This window comes from Punica granatum, chromosome 8, assembly GCF_007655135.1.
Source record: "Punica granatum isolate Tunisia-2019 chromosome 8, ASM765513v2, whole genome shotgun sequence".
Lineage (NCBI taxonomy): Eukaryota > Viridiplantae > Streptophyta > Magnoliopsida > Myrtales > Lythraceae > Punica > Punica granatum.
Window position 1 is genome coordinate 12435637 of NC_045134.1, and position 19441 is coordinate 12455077.

Consider the following 19441-nt stretch of genomic DNA (forward strand, 5'->3'; position numbering starts at 1 on the left):
CAGGTTTAATCCTTAACATGACTATTTGTGTCATTTTATTAGTTTATTGTACTAAACTCACTAAACCCACGAGCCTCCATTGTTAAAAAAACATAATAATAATTCTCAGCCCATACATGCCTTGAATGCTCAATTATGGACCACGCCGGAACTCAGGCCCAATCCGAAATGCACATTGTGGGTCTAATTCTTCAGTAGGGAATCGGTCCGTAACAGAATGGCCCATTCTATTTCTGGTCTACCAAACGGGGACCTAATTGAAATAACCGACAAAGTTCAATGACTGAAGTTGACATTTCATTTTCGTTTCCCGACAATTTCAAGTTCAGCTGATACCAACTAATCCAGTTACCCGTCGTCGTCGTCATCTTCTCCGGCTGAAAAAGCTTGGGACTTTCGGAGGAATTTCAATCCCAAACGGCCGCTGGCGGCGGCGGTGGGGCCAAGAAAGATGAGTCGCTCCGCGCTCTCCCATTTCCTCATCCTCTCCAGTTCCTCTCCTCGCTTCACTTCACTGTACCTTCTCTCTCTCTCTCCCTCCCTCTCTCTCTCTCTCTCTCTCTCTCTCTCTCTATATATATATATATATATCGTCTGTTTCTCTATCGCATTCATGAGCAGGAAGCATTCCGTGCAATCACGTTTCCCTATCCTCCTGCATTTAAGCTCTATCCGTTCCGCTCTTTAAAGTAGATAACCATTGCGGTAAAACGTCGAACAGGTCGAGCCGGGGAGCTTCCAGAGGGTTCTCCAGAGTCCCGCCCCTGGGGAGGCGAAGCTTTACTCCAAGTGGGCGCGACCCAAGACGTTTCCAGTGCTATTGCAGTGTCTCGGTCTCTGAACCTGCGGATTCGGAAACGACTTCCCCGAGCTCTGCGAGGTACAATTTCCCACCTTTGCTTGTTATGTATTAGTTTTTCGCCAATACCCGTGGTAGGATAAGTTGGGCAAAAGGAGGAAATGAAAATGAGCTGGTTTGGTTAGAATTTGCATCGTGCAGCATTCATCAAAAAACAAAAAAAAAAAAGGAGGAAGAATTCGCATTGTCTTGAATCAGACTGGCTCTGTTAGCGAGGTCATGAATCCTTTGGCAAGGTTGATTCCAATTTCTAGATGAAGAATAGCAATGCTTCTGTGAAACCAGATACATGCATATATAATGCCCATTAATGTTTGCACGATAACTCTTTCCGGCATTTATCAAGAAACTCCGGGATTGCTTGTTTGACTATCCTATCCGGTGTTGGCAGCAGACAGTGATGATGGATGGCTCCATAAACTGCGTCACAATGCATGTGTATAGTCACGAGCACCTAAATATTTGCCTAACTATCTTAAGTTTGATCAGCTGTGTTTGAGAGTTCGCTTTGAATGCATCTATACATGTAGGCGTGCAATAGAGTCGTCGCATTTTTGAAAGTTGTCTGTAACTTGTTTTGGGGTTACATTTATCGCTGTCTCACAGGAAGAGGATAGTATCCGGAGTTCAACCAACGGGATCCATCCACCTCGGGAACTATCTTGGGGCCATAAAAAACTGGATTGCCCTTCAGGTCGTTGTCTTCTTGAGTATAATTTACATTCTAAATTGTCAATTTTTTTTCCCGAGTTTTGGTTCTATGTTGCGAGATTGGGATTTTGTAGTAGAAGTTACAAAATAATATTCTAGATTGTTTATTAGTACAATGGCATGTATAACCCCGAAAAATCTTTTTCACACAGTTCCTAGGTTCAGACAAAATTATGTTTTTTTCTGGCGTAATTGTACCGTTTTTCTTCTATTGACAGCATGTGAACCGTTCCTCTTTTAACATATCTTTCTAATGGACCTTTTTTGGCTTCTTTCTTCTGGTTTCTGGAAGACTTGCTAATAGATATAAAACTGTCTAAATATAAGCAGGCTGTCTAAACTAGTTAGTCCGAAAAGGACCCTTAGTTGCTTGCCCTATGTCAAGTCCTCGGGACTTTAGACAATATCTGAATGAAATGTCTCGAAGCACATTGTCCTGGTTGCAAATACCATAAGAAACTGTTCAAATATCTACGACTAAATGATATCTTAGTTATCTAATTCTTGTTGCTATCCTTCTTTTAACTTATTCTTGTATGTCCCTTTTAATATTGCAGAACTCATATGAGACCCTCTTTTTCATTGTGGACCTTCATGCGGTATGTTCGAATCTTTAATCTTATAATGTGGTTTTGAACTTAGGTTATCTCTGCTTTATTAGCAGAGACAGCAACTGAGCTTGACTCGATTTATTGAGTAAATTATGTAATAGAATCAGACTTGTTGTATCGTATGATTTATAATTATTTAAGATAAACAAATTATTTTGTCAAGGATGTACATAAAAAAATTATGCAAAGTGATCACGGTAAAGAGTTTCTCATTATATATAAAAGAAATTACATTGTACTAAGTATAAAATAAGGAAATGACAAATAACTATAATGATAAATGAATAATAGAAAATGAGATAGATGAGGGAGAAATTAGAAGGCAAAAGGGTTAAGAGCAAAATTAAAAAAAAAAAAGGGATTGAACCTTGAAGGACTTATATGAAGAAGGAAAATGATTTGTGGGTGAAAATAAGATGGTGCCACATGATCGGCAAAGGACAGATCCCCCTTGTAACTCCCTTTTAGCTATTTAGAAAATAGAATGATATAAATAATTATGTATAGACATAGATAGTAGAAGAGCTACATATCAGTTCTTATGTAGAAGTAAATGATTCAATCTTTCATGAAAATGGAAGAATGTTGCCTTTGGTGGGCTTGAATTTAAGTAATTTTTCTTTTCTAGTCAAGTATTCATTGGGAGATGAGATGCTGTAGATCTCTAAAGAAGGAACAATCTTGCCCCTAGAATTCAAAGATATCTTTTGCATGCCAATATGGGCCATTTATCATCTCTTTGTGTGATGTGATTCATAGATCACATTACCGTATGAGACGCAACAACTAGCTAAGGCAACAAGGGATACAGCAGCAATTTATTTGGCATGTGGAGTGGATACCTCTAAGGTATTCTTTTAAACACACACACAGAGACACATATATCTTTTGATTCAGATCATCATTCTTTTGATTTTTTGATAACGTTCTTTCCATGCAGGCTTCTGTATTTGTGCAATCTCATGTCCGTGCTCATATAGAGTTGATGTGGTTGCTAAGTTCTGCAACACCAATTGGTTGGCTAAATAGAATGATCCAATTCAAAGAGAAATCTCGGAAGGCGGTGCGTTTTTAGCTGTATGCACTCTTTATCCTCATTTATATGCTCGTTCCTTTCCTTCATTATAATATCCTAGGTTATGTTTTTATGACAGGGAAAGTTAACGGTGTTTTACCTTATAGGGTGATGAAAATGTTGGGGTGGCATTATTGACTTATCCAGTTCTGATGGCTTCCGACATTCTTCTGTATCAGGTGGTAAAACAATTGATTTGTATCTTCTATTGATGAAAGCAATTTGAAATTGTTGATCTTTTGTTTACCTGTTTTTTTCCTGCGAAAATAAGAGTTTTGTACTCTATTCGTAGAATTGTTACTTGTTCTCTTTGTTTGCCTAAATTACTGAGTAAACTTGCCCTTGAGACCTTTATGTCAGCTTACTTATAGCTGGGCATATGCAGTCGGACTTTGTCCCAGTGGGTGAGGATCAGAAGCAGCATCTTGAGTTGACCAGGGAACTAGCTCAGCGTGTTAATAACTTATATGGAGGCAGAAAATGGAAAAAATTGGGAGGGTAAGGAACTTGCTTTTTCCCTAATATATTGGAAACTCTTTCAGGTGTTCATTTACAGTGTACATCATAACTCTGTTTTGCTTAATGTTGCAGGAGAGGTGGTGCAATTTTCAAGGTAAATCTATCTTCTGATACTCTATCCAAGTACGCTGGTTGTTTCAATAGTAAATTCAGCTAATTTGCTTTATCCTAAATCCAATGAAGGTACCGGATCCCCTCATTCCACCCGCTGGGGCACGGATTATGTCACTGACGGATGGTCTTTCCAAGGTTGTAGTATCTTCTTTTTCTTTCTTTCCTAGTTATATGGAGCTGAAACTATTTGCTCATTTTCATAGACTTGTTTTGAGCATTAATTCACTGGCATGGTTGCTTATTCATGTAGAAGAGTTATAGTGAAAACAAGAAAACAAGCATGTTAACGACTATTATCTCTCTGAGGGAACAATTGTGCTATCTATTAACATCTATTTCTGTTTAATTGCTTCAGATGTCAAAATCTGCACCTTCCGATCAGTCGCGGATCAATCTTCTCGACTCAAAAGATGTAAGTTGAGTTGTATAAATCAAGAACAGATCAACAGACAACTTGATAACCCAAGGACACTGGGGAAACTCAATGGTATTTTAGTAATATTTCAATGTTTTATTTGTGAAACATCAAAGCTAAATGATCTTGTTGGTGGTCGTATTAGTGGAGAAAGGTATATGCACTTTGTGCTGATCAAAATAACGGAGTTTTCCCGTTCCATTTTTAGCAATGAAAGTATAGAACAGCATTAAATCGCTAAACCACTGGCATAATTGTGCTCATGCATGAGTGTTTTTCATGCTTCTGGAAGGAGCAGTGGGCAGCATTTCACTCGGATTATTTTTTTATATTATGATTTTTTTTTTCCTTTCAGTGAAATCTGAATTAGTTTGCTCCATTATGTAGGCAATTGCAAACAAGATTAAGCGCTGCAAAACCGACTCATATTCTGGGTTGATACTTATATCCTTCCACTTTGCTTTTCGTGCATCTTTTTCATCTCCCACCCTCTCTCTAGCTCGTTTTTTCTCATTTTGTTATTTGTCTGCTATAACTGCAGTTTGGAATTTGACAATCCCGAGAGACCTGAATGCAACAATCTTCTTTCAATATATCAGCTCATCTCAGGAAAGACAAAGGAGGTAAATGTATTGCTTGTGTTCTTACCCTTGTGTTAATATGCATGTTCTTACCCTGAACCTATGGTTTGGTTTTATGGTCTATTTATGATTTACGATTAATAGATTCTAAAGATGTTCTCTGACGAAGATGTTTTCTGCAGGAAGTGGTGCAGGAGTGCCTAGACATGAACTGGGGCATTTTCAAAAACCTAATAACAGATGCATTGATTGACCACCTCCACCCAATTCAGGTTCATACCTCAAGCTTCACCACCTTTTTTTCTGAGGACCTCTTTATGTTGAACAAATTGTCCTGTTTAGATTCTTCTGGGTACATTTACCATTTTAAGTAATTATTTCATATATCATTCCTCAATGTCACTTACTCCTCCTTACAGGTTCGGTATGAGGAAATCATATCCGATCCAGCATATCTGGATGGTGTCCTGGCCGAAGGTGCTGCAAGAGCCACGGAGATAGCTGACGCTACTCTCAACAATGTCTATCAGGCGATGGGATTCCTCCGGAGATGAGAATAGGTGGATGCACCAACTCAAATCGGCACAAAAAAGATTTCAGTTCCGTGGAAGCTCACTTTTGGTCATTCCATTCGTGCCTCAGTACACCCTTGCCTGCTCACTCTAAAATTGTCCACTCAAGCATGCCCTGGGAGAGCAAAAGCTAATTTTGCCTTGGGCATGTAGTAATTCTTTCATGATCTTTTGGTTCATGTATCATTCTTGCAGAATAGCATTCATGAGACACTGTGGGCCTCAATGATTGAGCAACCGCGGTATCAGGGTGTTATTTATTCTAATTCTTGAGTTTTTAACGTGTGTATTGACCTTTGCCCGAATGATGATGAATATAGTAGCAAGAAGAAATGCCGGATTATTACATTCATGAGCGATCCTTCTATTAACGGATGAATCCTTTTCATTCAAAACTCAGTGAACACATCCTCACAATTGTCACAAGCAGCCCGTGGTTCGTGAATCAATGAGCTTGCTTCTTTGCAGTCCCTACTAATTACTGAACGCAAGCAGTCGAGGAACATATTTCTCTCGTATCCGTACTTTACTGGGGCTACGGGCCTGGAAACCCCCGGGACTGCTTCTTGTTTTTTTATCTAGGTTGGAACTGTTGCAAGTCACATTTCACTCGCAAAAGAAGCAGGAAGACTACGACAGGAGAAGGGATTCTGGAGAACGAGAAAGATCCCGAGAATATCGCCGTTACCCCTTCGATGAGCCTAGAGAGGAGTGTCGTGAGCGGGAGCGGGAGCGTAGCGTGAGAAGAAAGCAGACCCCCTATGGTGTCATCAACGTGGTATTCGGGGGTGAGGCTTCAGGCAAACCTCCAACAGCTCGCGGAGGGCCCATGCGTGACAAGCGAAGTCCGTGGATGTTGCCTCTGCCCGAAAACGAGTCAAAGATGGAGGGTCAAATGATCCAATGTTTAGTTTTTCAGAGAAGGATTCAGAACATGTCTTGCATCCTCATGATGATGCTCTAGTGATATCCACCAGAGTGAGAGTCTACGATGTAATGGGAATCCTCATTGACACAGGGAGATCCACGGACATCCTCTTCCTGGACGCGTTCAACCAGATGGTTTCCCTAAAGAGAGTCTGAAGCAGGTCAGCCCCCCTCTGGTTAGTTGCACTAGCAACCTCTCGAAGCTACTAGGCTCCATTAACCTACTAGTGGTTTTTGGAAAGGAGCCCTGGACAGTCGACATGATAGTCAACTTCCTAGAAATAGACCTCCCCTCTGGATATAATGCAATCATTGGGAGACCTATGCTTAATGCTATTAGGGCTGTCCCTTCTACCTTCAATGGATATAACCTCTCATCTATGCTTGAAGTTCCCCACCTGCAATGGAGTTGGGGCAATGGAGTTGGGGAGATATGTGGAGACCAATCAGCGGCTTAAAACTGTTACATAGCATTGTTGAAAGGTAAACAGATAGAGCAAGCGCTGAGCGTGGAGTCAGACCCACGCGAAGGTACATTTCGGCTTGAGCCCGTTGAGGAACTCAAAGAGGTTGAGGTAGGCCTAGATGGGATATTATGGAAAGGATTTCTTCCTATTTCTTGTTATTGCTTTGATGCATGTATCTCTATGTACCATACATAGGATAACCTTAGTATAGAAGTAGATAGCAATTTCCTTTCTTATTCATCAGAATAATTGTATACATACCTGAACGATTGAATAAGAAATCAAGCCTTTCAGTCCAATTTCGCCTCTTTACATGGTATTAGAGCAGTGATCGTCAAGTTTTTCATTGCTGGCTTGTTCCCGGTCGAGCTTCCATCTAGCCAGTTTTCTGAACTGAGCGTCACCTGGTTCTTTCCTCTTGTCAGAGAGTCGGCTCATTCTTTTCCTTCCTGCCAGTTTCTTTTGAACTGAGCGTCACTGTTGAATCATTGAAATGTCGAAGAATACGAGCATGCCACCAGCATATATCCTCTCTCCCTCAGATGGCCCAGGGACTCAACTGATTTCCTACAAACTCAACGGCAGGAATTACAACACCTGATCATAGGCAATGCATATCGCACTACAGGCAAAGAACAAACTCGGCTTTATACGGAAGGCAGAGTAAAGCAACCAACAGAGGGAGAACCTTACCACAAGCAGTAGGTAACGTGCAACTCAATGCTCGTTTCCTGGATTTTCAATCACTTAGAGGAAGAGCAGCAGAATTCTGTAGCTGGGGCAAAGAATGCCAAATCCTCTGGGATGATCTCAGGGAACGATTCTTGCAAGGTAATGAAACGAGAATTCATCAACTCAAGATTGAGCTCAAACAAGACAGGAAATCGGTTTCTGAATATTACTCAAAATTGAAGAGCCTATGGGATGGATTGGAACTGTACCTTGATTTGTCGGCATGCACCTGTGATGCCAGTGCTCAAATTGCTGCCCAAAAGGAGAATGAGAAGGTTCATCAGTTTCTAATCGGCCTCAATCCCGAATTTTCAATCATTCGGTCACAAATTCTAAGCATAGATCCTCTGTCGAACGTCAATAGAGCCCATTCGATGGCCGCCCTCGATGAAGCTCAACGATTGATTGCTCAAAGAAGAGATTCCAGCTCCGAAGTGATGGGTTTTGCAGCCAAAGTCGCGATCGATTCCGAGGGTAGTAACCCTAATTTCAGTTCCAACCGAGGCGATTTCAAGCCTCGAGGTCACCCATTCTGCGATTTTTGTGGGCGAAATGGCCACCACTGAGCCACCTGCTATCAGCTCCACTGTTACCCGAACTCAAACCATGCGAACCAACAAAGCTCGAGAGGAAATCCGTCGGGACAGTCTCGGTCAGGAGGAAACTTTGGGTCTTCCTCGTCCTCTATTCAGTAGATGCGCGGAGGAGGGAGTTCCGGGTTCGATTCATCCAATTCCGGACAATCGAGCAGGCTTTATTCGGGCAGGCCATCTCAGACACGTCCGGCCCAACTGAGTCGTGGGCAATGGAAGCCCAATCAGTCAGCCCAGCATTTCTCTTCCCAGAGTCCAGCAAGCCATATGGCGGGCCAGGCCCAGGCCCATGGCGAATAGACAGTGGACCTCAGCAAGTTAGCACATCTCTCTGAGGCCCAATTACTGCAACTTGTCTCGATGGTCTCACGAGATGATGGTGAGGATCATCGTTTTAAGTGGTGAGAATTTTGTCCCCATTACTACACAACTAAAATGGATCATTGATTCGAGAGCTTCACGACATATGACTGGTAGCTTGGACAGTCTTTTTGACATTATTCCAATTACTAATGGTCCAATTATTCATGTTCCGAATGGAACCACAAAAGCCACTTTTATTGGGAAGGTCTCTTTTGGAGATGATATTGTCCTTCATAATGTTCTTTACGTGCCAGATTTAATTTTAACTTATTGTTTGTGGCTCAACTATCTCAGGAACTTAATTGTAGTGTACACTACATTTCTGGTCTATATTTGATTCAGGACCGCACCTCGGGGAGTACGATTGGAGTGGGTGAACTCCACGGGGGGGTCTGGCTTCTGCAACAAGTGTCTTCTTCGTTTCAGAGAGCACGGGCAATGAAAGTAGATACTGAAGACATTTGGCACAAGCAATTGGGACATCCTTCCTATCGTATTAAGTTCAAGAGTAATTCCATTTTTATGCATCGATCATATAGCAATGCACTTTGTGACGTATGTTGCCGAGCAAAACAGACACGCTCAAGTTTCCCAATAAGTTCCAATAAAGCTTCTTTTCCATTTCAATTAGTGCATTGTGACATATGGGGGGCCTTACAAGGTTTCATCGATTTCTGGTGCTCGTTATTTCTTATCCATTGTGGATGATTTTAGTCGTGGAGTGTGGGTTTATCTTCTCCGAGATAAGTCAGAGGCCCAAGGTTTCTTGATCAGTTTCTACAAGCTGGTTCAGAATCAATTCGACCAAACAGTGAAAACGGTGTGTAGTGACAATGGATCAAAATTCACTAGTTGGGTTGTTCAGAACTATTTTTCTGATAATGGGATTGTCCATCAAACTTCATGCATCGACACGCCTCAACAAAAAGGGAGAGTCGAACGCAAGCACCGTCACATCCTCAATGTAGCCCGGGCTTTGATGTTTCAAGCCTCGCTTCCCATTGATTTTTTGGGGGAGTGCATTTCTACTGCGGCGCATCTCATTCACCTCACACCTTCGAGCATCCCATCAGGCAAGACACCATTTGAACTACTTTTTCGTAAGAAGCCGGATTATCAGCACATTCGTGTTTTTGGATGCCTTTGTTATGCACACTATAATCCTCGATTTAAGGATAAGTTTGGCCCACGTTCAAGGAGATGCATTTTTATTAGATACCCTTTTGGAAAGAAAGGTTGGCAAGTTTATGATATGAAGACTCATGAGAGTTTTATTTCTCGAGATGTCCTTTTCAATGAAGTTGATTTTCCGTTCAGCAGGGAGCAATCTACTAATTTAGTTAATAGCGGGATCCGATTTTTAGATACTACTGGCCCAGCTGTTCAGGGGGAGTTTTTTGGCCCGATCAGTTCAAATCCGGCACAGGGCACCCCGTCCAGGCCCACTGAGCCCAGTTCACTTGAAGTCATATGTGAACCTAGGCTTCTGCTTATTCCTACCCAATATTCCGCTCCGCATGACCCATTGGAAATTGGGCCTGCTCCAGCCTAGTCTTCTTCCGCTGAGCCTACTGATTCCTCTACGGCTCCAATAGTTCCGCCCGATTTAATAACTGACCCGGCTCCTACTCTTACTTCCGAGCCTCCAGCAGACAGCGTTGCTCGTTGTAAGGCCCCCCGGAATATTCGTCAACCGAGTTGGCTCAAAGATTTTGTCTCTCACACAGCTTGTTGTTTTGATTACCCCACCCCCCTCCCCCGGCCGCCGTCAAATCACCCATTCCATCGCACTCTACATGTACATCTCATTCTCTCGAGCATTATCTTACCTATTCTGACATTGATGCCACACAATTATCTTTCCTTGCTGCTATTGATTCCGATATGGAGCCGATGACTTACTCAGAAGCAACTAAGGATCCACGATGGCGTCTCGCAATGGCAGAAGAAATTCGCGCTCTTGATGATAACGGCACTTGGGTTGTCCAGTCACTTCCCTCTAAGAAGAAACCCATTGGCTGTAAATGGGTTTTCAAGATTAAAAGGTGGGCGGATGGAACTGTGGAACGTTATAAAGCTCGACTAGTGGCAAAAGGATTCACTCAAATTGAAGGTGTCGATTTCCATGAGACTTTTGCTCCAGTCGCCAAACTAATCATGGTACGTTGTTTATTGACCATTGTTATTGCTAAGAACTAGGAGATGCATCAGCTTGATGTCCACAATGCATTTCTCCACGGGGACTTGGATGAAGAAGTTTACATGTCCCTTCCTCCTGGTTTTCGCTCTGCTTATACTGGTCAGGTTTGTCGGTTACAGAAATCTTTATATGGCCTTCGCCAGGCTTCGCGTAATTGGTACTCTAAATTTTCCACTGCCCTCATCCAATATGGTTTTCAGCAATCTGAGGCAGATCACTCTTTATTCACCTTTTCTCATGATGGTGTATTTCTTGTTGTGCTCGTTTATGTGGATGATATGATCCTCATGACCAATGACTCTACCTCCTGCGTCCATTTCAAGAATTATCTTCATCAGTGCTTCCGCATTAAGGATCTTGGACCATTATCATATTTTATGGGGATAGAAATTATTCGGAGCGGTTCAGGTCTTTTTCTCAATCAACGAAAGTACACTCTAGATATTCTTACTGAGGTTGGTATGTTAGGCTCTCGGCCTACATACTTTCCCATGGAACAATAGCATCGGTTATCTCAGGATAGTGGCGATTCCATTCCTGATCTAGGACAGTATCATCATCTTATTGGTCATCTCCTATATCTCACTATCAGTAGACCGGAGCTCAGCTATCATGTCCATATTTTATCGCAGGTCTTACAGGATCCTCGTCAAGGCCACTGGGACGTTGCCATACGAGTGCTCCGCTATCTCAAGCAATCTCCTAGACAAGGAATTTTTCTTTGTCCAACTTCTTTGTCCTTAACAGCTTACTGTGATGCGGATTGGGCTAGTTGCCCTATGACTAGGAGGTCCTTGACTGGCTATTTCATCACCCTCAGTGATAGTCCCATCTCTTGGAAGACCAAGAAGCAAACAACGGTTTCCAAGTCCTCCGCAGAAGCAGAATATCGAGCTATGGTAGCAACAGTCAGTGAACTCTTATGGCTTCGTTCTCTCCTCAGCTCTCTTGGTATTTATCATGCCGATCCCATGCGCTTGTTCTGTGATAATCAAGCGGCTCTTCACATTGCCTCTAATCCAGTTTTCCATGAGCGCACCAAACACATTGAAATAGATTGCCATTTCATTAGGCAACATTTGCGCTCTGGAACATCGTTACCTCCCACGTGTCTTCGCGCTTCCAATTGTCGACATATTCACTAAGGCACTTGGCCGCGGTCAATTTCATTTTCTCCTCAGCAAGTTGGGAATTCAGAATCTTCATTCTCCAACTTGAGGGTGAGTATTATGGAAAGGATTTCTTCCTATTTCTTGTTATTGCTTTGATGCATGTATCTCTATGTACCATACATAGGATAACCTTAGTATAGAAGTAGATAGCAATTTCCTTTCTTATTCATTAGAATAATTGTATACATACCTAAACGATTGAATGAGAAATCAAGCCTTTCAGTCCAATTTCGCCTCTTTACATGGGAAGAAGTTAAAGGTGGGCACCATGCTTACACCTGATGTCAAGGAGTCGCGGTCGGAAATCCTATATGCCCATCTTGACTGCTTCGCCTGGCAGACGTCCAACATGCCAGGAATAGAATCTAGTATCATAACTCACTGCTTGGAAAAAATTGGGATGTCCTCGTTGCTGCCACATAGGTAGCGGGTACCCCCATTGTTGATGGTCTTATAAAATATGATAATATTTTTATTTTGAGAACATAAATTTTCATATTTGTATGGCCATTTCTGGAAACCCATTCTTTTTTTTTTTTCATTTTTGTTGTTCGTCAAAGTTACATATTTATCAACTTGCAGTTGAATGGATCTTAAGATTGATTTACTTATCCATCTTTTAGTATTCGTTAGAAATTTTATAGAAATGTTGACAATATATAAAAACATAGATCAAGCATTTGAAATTTAACTAGTTGTACACTTATGGAATAACATCAAATTCTAAGTTAGCGAAGGTATAGAAAGCTCTGACTTTGAAAATCTACCGATGAAAATTGTACGGTGCGTTTGGTTTCAAAATTTAAGTAACTTTGATTTTGATTGTGGAAAAAGACAAATGTTGTGTAGTGTGTTGAGTTAAAGTTAAAGTTAAAATTTCTGACTTGGAAAATATATATTTTTGTTGTGTAGTGTGTTGAGTTAAAGCTAAAGTTAAAATTTTTTTTATTTTAACCCTGAAAACAAACAAGCCAGTAATATCCAACTTGGATAGTGCATTTACTTAGAATCTTTATTAGATTTGTCTTTTTATTTAGTATAGAAAATTTAGAGAAATCTACCGAGTGCAATGCACGTGATCTTTTAGGAGAAAATTTTAGATGATCCTACCTCATAATAATGTGGTAATGAAGAACTAATAAGATTGCTTCAATTAAGAAAATTTATCACAATTAATTGACTGATTAGTACTTATTATTTAGTTTATTACAATTTAATTAGTGATTCTTCACGCCTCGTGGCGAGATAGGATCACCGAATAACCTCTCATCTTTCAGGGGATGAATACTTTCTATCATCAATATACGTAAAATTATGCTATTTAATTACCAAATGACAATAATTTAAGAAAGGTAATGATTTGGGAGAGTATTTGTGATTGTTCCATATTTATAAAAGTCACAAAGATTTCTACCGGAAAAAAAAAGAGTCATAAAGATGGAATTGAGGTTAATTTGGTACAACAAACAATAATTGGAGTGTATAAAGTGGAAATAGCTCCAGCGATCTATATAGTTTTATTTAAAGAGAGAACCAAACAAGGAAGGAAAATAAAAATCCACGAAAGTCCAACTCCTACATGATAAAATTTGTATTTGAATACATATGGCAACTTTGACTAATTAAAAAGGGAAGAATATCCAATCAATTATTGTATTAATTCAGTTGACTATGTAAGCAAACTTAGGATTTCTCTCTCCTTTAGACCTCAATTCCAAGGTTCTTATATAATGAGCCCTGACATATTCTCACCACAACATTGAAGAACGCTCCTTAGCCTTCAAAAATTGTTTGCGTCATCTCTAATATCGTTTTTGTTTCTTGGATTGCTTGTTGCTCTTAAGATCATGTCCCAGGGAAGAGTCAGTGCAAACCTGGCAGTGGCAGCGACCGTGGTCATGCTGCTCTGCCTCATTGCCGGGGCCAAGTATGCCGAAGCCGCCACCTATATGGTTGGCGATGCTAATGGCTGGTCTGCCAATGTCGCCAACTGGCCAAAGGGCAAGAGCTTCGTGGCCGGGGATGTGCTAGGTGATGAGTAGTACCCGTTTTCGCATAGAAATGCGTCATTTTCCTAAAAATGTGATATCATGTGATGACGTAGATCCATGACTAACTATGCTCTGCATTTATGTGTGACTTTCTTCTGCAGTGTTCAAGTATAATCCTACATTTCACAACGTGGCCGTGGTGGACCAGGCAGGCTACACGAGCTGCAGCGTCCCATCAGATGCGAAGCTGTTCAACTCGGGGAACGACAGTATTCCCCTCTCCAAGGGGCAGAACTTCTTCATCTGCGCCAAGCCCGGCCACTGTGCCCGCCTGGGCATGAAGATTGCTATTAATGCTGCTTAAATGATCAAAACTAATACATTAAGATGAGAATAATTAGATACGTTCTCCAGTTTTAATTTCTGTATGATGATCAGAATCGATGTAATTAAGCAGCGCCGTTTGCTGCTGGATTGTTGGTTAATTTGAGGTCTCAGAAGTAATTGCATCGATCTATCTCTTATATATTGACGTAGCGAAATTAAAGAACAATTGTAATATGTTAATTCGCGCATGAATGCCATAAAACAATCTTCTATAATCTGTTGATTGTACGAATACGAGGGAATACTCATTAAATTCGTCGATTTAATCAATGCCGAATTTGAAAAAATAGAGCAAATATTCTCTCGAAATTTTATTTATCCCAAAAAACTCAACTGTCTTTAGCCCTAGGGCTTACAACGCTTAAATAGACTTAAACGAAATTATAACAAAGGAAATAAACTATTCCCTAAAAATTACAAAAAAACCCAAATAACATAAAATTGTCCGTTTTCTGCTGCATCATATATGGACTCCACACTTTCATTCCGTTGCCGATTGTTCAATGAGTTGGAAATCTATTTGATCTCTGTTGACTAACCATGCTTCATATTAAAGGATCTTACGTCGTCCGTGCGCCCTCAGGCTCAGATTTTTCTGAAATTATTTTTCTTTGTTGCTGAAATTATTTGGACGACATGCAAATGATGCGTCCTAAAGCTTTTATGAGAAATGGAGTGACGACATTTAGATGTCCTTTCGCTGCTTAGCAATCATGCCATGAGGTTTATACATAAAAGCACGAGCAACTGAGTAGAATAATCCTCACGTAACCTAGTGACGTGGAATATATTCCAATATATAGCATTGTACAATAATATATCTACGTAAGCGGATAAAAGAAAGTAATGCAGATGACATACTTGATTAAAGTCCACAAGCTACGTTATTATATACATATTTTTCAAAATTTAGGACTGACCAGAGCTGAGGCGCCGAGTCCATGTAATAATTTCTTCAATGTCAAAACTTGACCATTGGGATTGAATAGAATTTTCGAATATTACAGGTGATATGGGAAAATTATAAAAATAAAGAGATGTTCTCCGCAACTTTCATGTCTGATTAAATCCTACCATGAATTAACATCAAGAAAACATTTTGGAAGCAATGCTAGGAACCCCCTCCGACGGACAAGTTAAAATCTTGGATGGTACGGGCAATTTCCACTGGCCTCATTCTGCAATGGGTTAACGGGCCAAAACATTAGTACACCGAAGCCCAAAAGCCGGTCCATCAAGATGGTTCACAGTCGTCCAACGGTCACAGGATTGCGCTTGGCTCTCCCCCGACGATCCCCCCACTGTTGTGTGGGTGCATTGCACCTCAGAGGCAGCCGTTGGAGATGTGTCGCACCCTTGACCGAGGGAGGCAACAGGTCTGCTCCACCTGCGGTGCAGTGCGTCACATATTGACACCCTTCAATGGTTCTTAATTGGCTTTCCGTTATCGATCTTTGCACACTTTGCTGTGTTAAAAATATGATAAGCATAGGAAAGATGGTTTACTGCAATTGCACATTCTCTTGCTTAGAAACAAAAAAGATTTCTGGTTCGATTCTCGTTTTACCTGCATTTTCTTATACAAAGCCCATAAGTTTGTCTTTTAGCCAGAAAGATGATAGTAAGTATAGATAAATTACCTGCAGAGGTTTTTACCAAAATTGTTATATATTTTTTGCCAAAGATTCTGCCGAAAATAAATCAAATATTTTTGGGGTCATAAGAAAGGTCTATGGACTTAATATATAGAAATCTATTCTAATCTCTAATTAAAAGGCAGATGCAATCTCATCATAAGAATTGAATTTGCAAACTCTTGGTTGACCCGGAAGGGCGTGACCCTACAATCTGTCAGTTATCGCCTCTATTCATTCTTTCTGTCGTTGTCGCTCACATCCCAGCAAAAGAAGTTTTCTTCTTGGATAAACAAACGTCATCCAAAACTATCTCATTTGATCCGAAATTCCTCTTTATGTATATGTTTTCTATTGGTAAGGCTCTTCGATCTGTCCCAAGAACAATCACCTCCTCCATTAATAAGTTGTCTTCTCTATGCCATTCATTCATTTCACATTTTCTAGAACCATAGCTTTCGATTTGTTGATCGACAAATAAATGATGAAAGAGATCTACGAGAGCATTGACCCATTGGCTTCTTGAAGATCTCGACGAAATCTTCAATTTTCTTGAAGGACAATAAAAAGGAAGAAGGAGAAGAAGAAGATGGATAGGGAGCAAGAGGAGATGCAATTCCTTGGGCTCTTTGGGATCTACAAGGAGTCCTGCAAGATCATCTTCACATGGAGGAAGATCTTCACCCAGATCACTCTTGCCTTAATCCTCCCTTTATCTTTCATCTTCCTAATCCACATGGAAGTCTCCGACCTCCTCGTCTCCAAGATTGGCCTCACCGAGGTCGAGATGGACGAGACCCGGTTCGGCAGCCCGACCTACAACAAGCTCGCCCAGCTCGCCTCCAAGGAATGGACCGCTTACTTGATCTTCGAGGCAGCCTACTTCACGTTCCTCCTCGTCTTCTCCCTCCTCTCGACCTCCGCGGTCGTCTACACCATTGCGTGCGCCTACACGGGACGTGCCGTCGATTTCAGGAAAGTTGTGAGTGTGGTCCCTAGGGTCTGGAAGCGGTTGATGGCCACCTTCTTGTCAATCTTCATCGGCCTGCTGTGCTACAACATGGTGTCGATCATAGTATTGATCTTTTGGGCAATCTCCATCGGGTCCATGGATTTCGGGATCTTCCTGTTATTTGTTCTTTTGGGATTATATATTGTTGGATTCGTGTACATGACCATAGTATGGCAATTGGCCTGTGTCGTGTCTGTGTTGGAGGAAGATTGTGGGGTTAAGGCCATGATCAAGAGCAGGGAGCTGCTCAGAGGAAATATGGGTGTGGCAGTAGTAATCTTCTTTAAGCTCAACACAGCTCTCGTGCTCATAGAGTTAGCGTTCGGGATGCTTGTAATCGATGGGGAGTCATCCAGGTTGGTGAGTAGGATCGGGTATGGGATTCTGTGCTTCCTTCTGCTCGTCACGCTCATCCTGTTTGGGCTCGTCGTCCAGGCGGTCCTCTACTTCGTCTGCAAGTCATACCACCATGAGAACATCGACAAGTCGGCGCTCTCCGATCACCTCGAGGTTTATCTGGGAGAGTATGTACCTTTGAAATCCAAGGATGTCCAACTCGAGCAGTATCATGTTTGATACTTTTGATCTTAGGTTAATTATGTTTACACGTACGCTTGTGGAAATGATTGCATGTATTCGCTTACAGATGAATATGGAACTTCTTTGTACGTTTATGGTCTTTGTGTTGATGATACGTTTCAGGTTTGGACAACAATACAAGTACTGGCAATAGCCACTGCCTCTTGCACTGAAAAACCAAAGCAAGAATATACCAAACCAAGTTACAAGACGTGGGATTTTATCTTCTGAATCCAGCTTGGGCTTAAGCTTGGTCAAGCTTGAACAATCGGGCTTGAGCTCAGCTCGTCAAATAAATTGAAGGCTCGTTTAGGCTAATGAGTTTTTCGAGCCGAATACGGTTGTTATACAACAACAATGTCATACAAAATACGACCCGACCGTACCGATTTCAACAAACTATCAAATATAATTTTGTTATTTTTCTAAAAAGAAAAATTATTATTATTATTATTATTATTATTATTATTATGTGGGCCTTATTATATCTAAGCTATAACAACTAATAATATATTTAAATTAAAAAAGTTTATTTAGGCTCGTGAGTCTTTCGAGCTAAATACTATTGGGCTTGGCTTGGCTTGGCTCATGCTTGACTAGCGAGCCCGCGCTCAATAAGATCGAGCCGAATCCGAGCTTTCATTGAACCAAGCTTGAATCGTTCGCGAATTGTGTCTTCTCATTTATACCCCTACTAAGAGAGGTGGATTATGCATGCAAGCTGACATAAATACTACCTGACTGCAATTAAAAAAAAAGTAAAAAAAAAGAAGATGTATGCAGACATCACTCTTCCATGTTAGTCATCTAATTAAGATATCTAAATTTGCTTGAAACATCAATCACGACCCACATCGTACTAGAAAGAAACTCATACTTATGACAGGCGACATAGATGACATATAATACTTGTCAGACACGAATTACAAAACGAATTAAAATCAAAAGTGCACAATTAAAACTTCTAGATTTACTAGTTGAACGTGTCCCTGCATTATACCAGCCCCTTACTCAACTCTTGCATGACTTTGCTCTTACTTTGGAAAATATTTTTCGAAGAAAAAACCCATGATCACTAGTCTGCATCCGACTACTAGAACAAGAAACCGGCTCTCCACAATGCAAATGCTCTCTCATCCATATGGTAAGACACAATTTTCTGAAGTGACTGAAAAACTCCTTTACATAGAGGAATTAATCAATTGTTCAAATCAAAGGGTCACCACCTTATAAATAGCTGTGACTACTGGATTTTAGCCGTGACTACACTTCGCGCTGCTGGAAAATTCAGTGGAGAGAGATTTGCCGGGGTTCATTTACATCATTATTATATTGTTAGAAATAAATAAATTAAAAGAAAAAATAATAAGGAAGACCACTAGCTTTACATGATAATTAATGTGGTCAATGTCATATCCGTAGAGAGAAGTTATAGAAATTCATGATGCTCAAAGATTTTTCTTATATTAAAATATCTATAATAATCAAAAGATGATATAATATAATGGCACACGCCCTCGCTTAATAATCAAGAGATTGCAAGTTCATATTTTCAGTAAGACTACTCATATCTCTTTATAGCTATTAGGAATTCTATTTCATCGTATAAGATTCACAAGTTTCTCTTATAACACAAAATTAACTATAATAAACAATTCAATGCAAAGCGAAGAACATTACCAGAGCTTGACGTGCCGTGAACCCTCTGGTATCAAACCAATATCGGTTCATACAATCTAAATCTTCTAATCTATAATTAGGCCAGGGAAAGAATTTTAATTTAATTAGTTTATTTTTATCTCTCTTGCTTTTATCCAAAACTTCACTACAGTTTTTTTACGTATAATATCCTACAACTAGCAATTCATCTATTTTCAAACCAACTCATTTACTATCTGTTATTTGATTGACTAATCCTTCATACCGG

The 19441-nt window shown here is 40.6% G+C and overlaps 3 protein-coding genes and 1 long non-coding RNA gene across 4 annotated transcripts; 3 read left to right on the forward strand and 1 right to left on the reverse strand.

The window, feature by feature from the left end:
* Positions 1-340: 340 nt before the first annotated feature.
* On the forward strand, positions 341-5809 carry LOC116189600 (tryptophan--tRNA ligase, chloroplastic/mitochondrial-like). Its single transcript, XM_031519321.1, has 15 exons — positions 341-516; positions 722-880; positions 1466-1553; positions 2128-2169; positions 2941-3030; positions 3122-3244; positions 3364-3435; positions 3642-3754; positions 3848-3869; positions 3959-4024; positions 4245-4301; positions 4692-4738; positions 4846-4927; positions 5068-5157; positions 5305-5809. The coding sequence occupies exons 1-15, from the start codon at positions 452-454 to the stop codon at positions 5437-5439; spliced, it is 1251 nt and encodes a 416-aa protein (XP_031375181.1). The 5' UTR covers positions 341-451; the 3' UTR covers positions 5440-5809.
* Positions 5810-7147: 1338 nt separating this feature from the next.
* LOC116189387 lies at positions 7148-8235 on the reverse strand. Its single transcript, XR_004152391.1, has 3 exons — positions 7793-8235; positions 7545-7674; positions 7148-7418 (listed from the first exon to the last, which is right to left on the reverse strand). It is a non-coding gene; the product is annotated as an uncharacterized LOC116189387 (long non-coding RNA).
* Positions 8236-13700: 5465 nt separating this feature from the next.
* On the forward strand, positions 13701-14271 carry LOC116189486 (basic blue protein-like). The gene is made up of 2 exons (XM_031519168.1): positions 13701-13942; positions 14064-14271. Exons 1-2 carry the CDS (start codon positions 13759-13761, stop codon positions 14264-14266), a joined length of 387 nt encoding a protein of 128 aa, XP_031375028.1. The 5' UTR covers positions 13701-13758; the 3' UTR covers positions 14267-14271.
* A 2241-nt stretch (positions 14272-16512) lies between these two features.
* LOC116188752 lies at positions 16513-17511 on the forward strand. Its single transcript, XM_031518232.1, has one exon. The coding sequence runs from the start codon at positions 16513-16515 to the stop codon at positions 17509-17511; it is 999 nt and encodes a 332-aa protein (XP_031374092.1).
* Positions 17512-19441: the final 1930 nt, after the last annotated feature.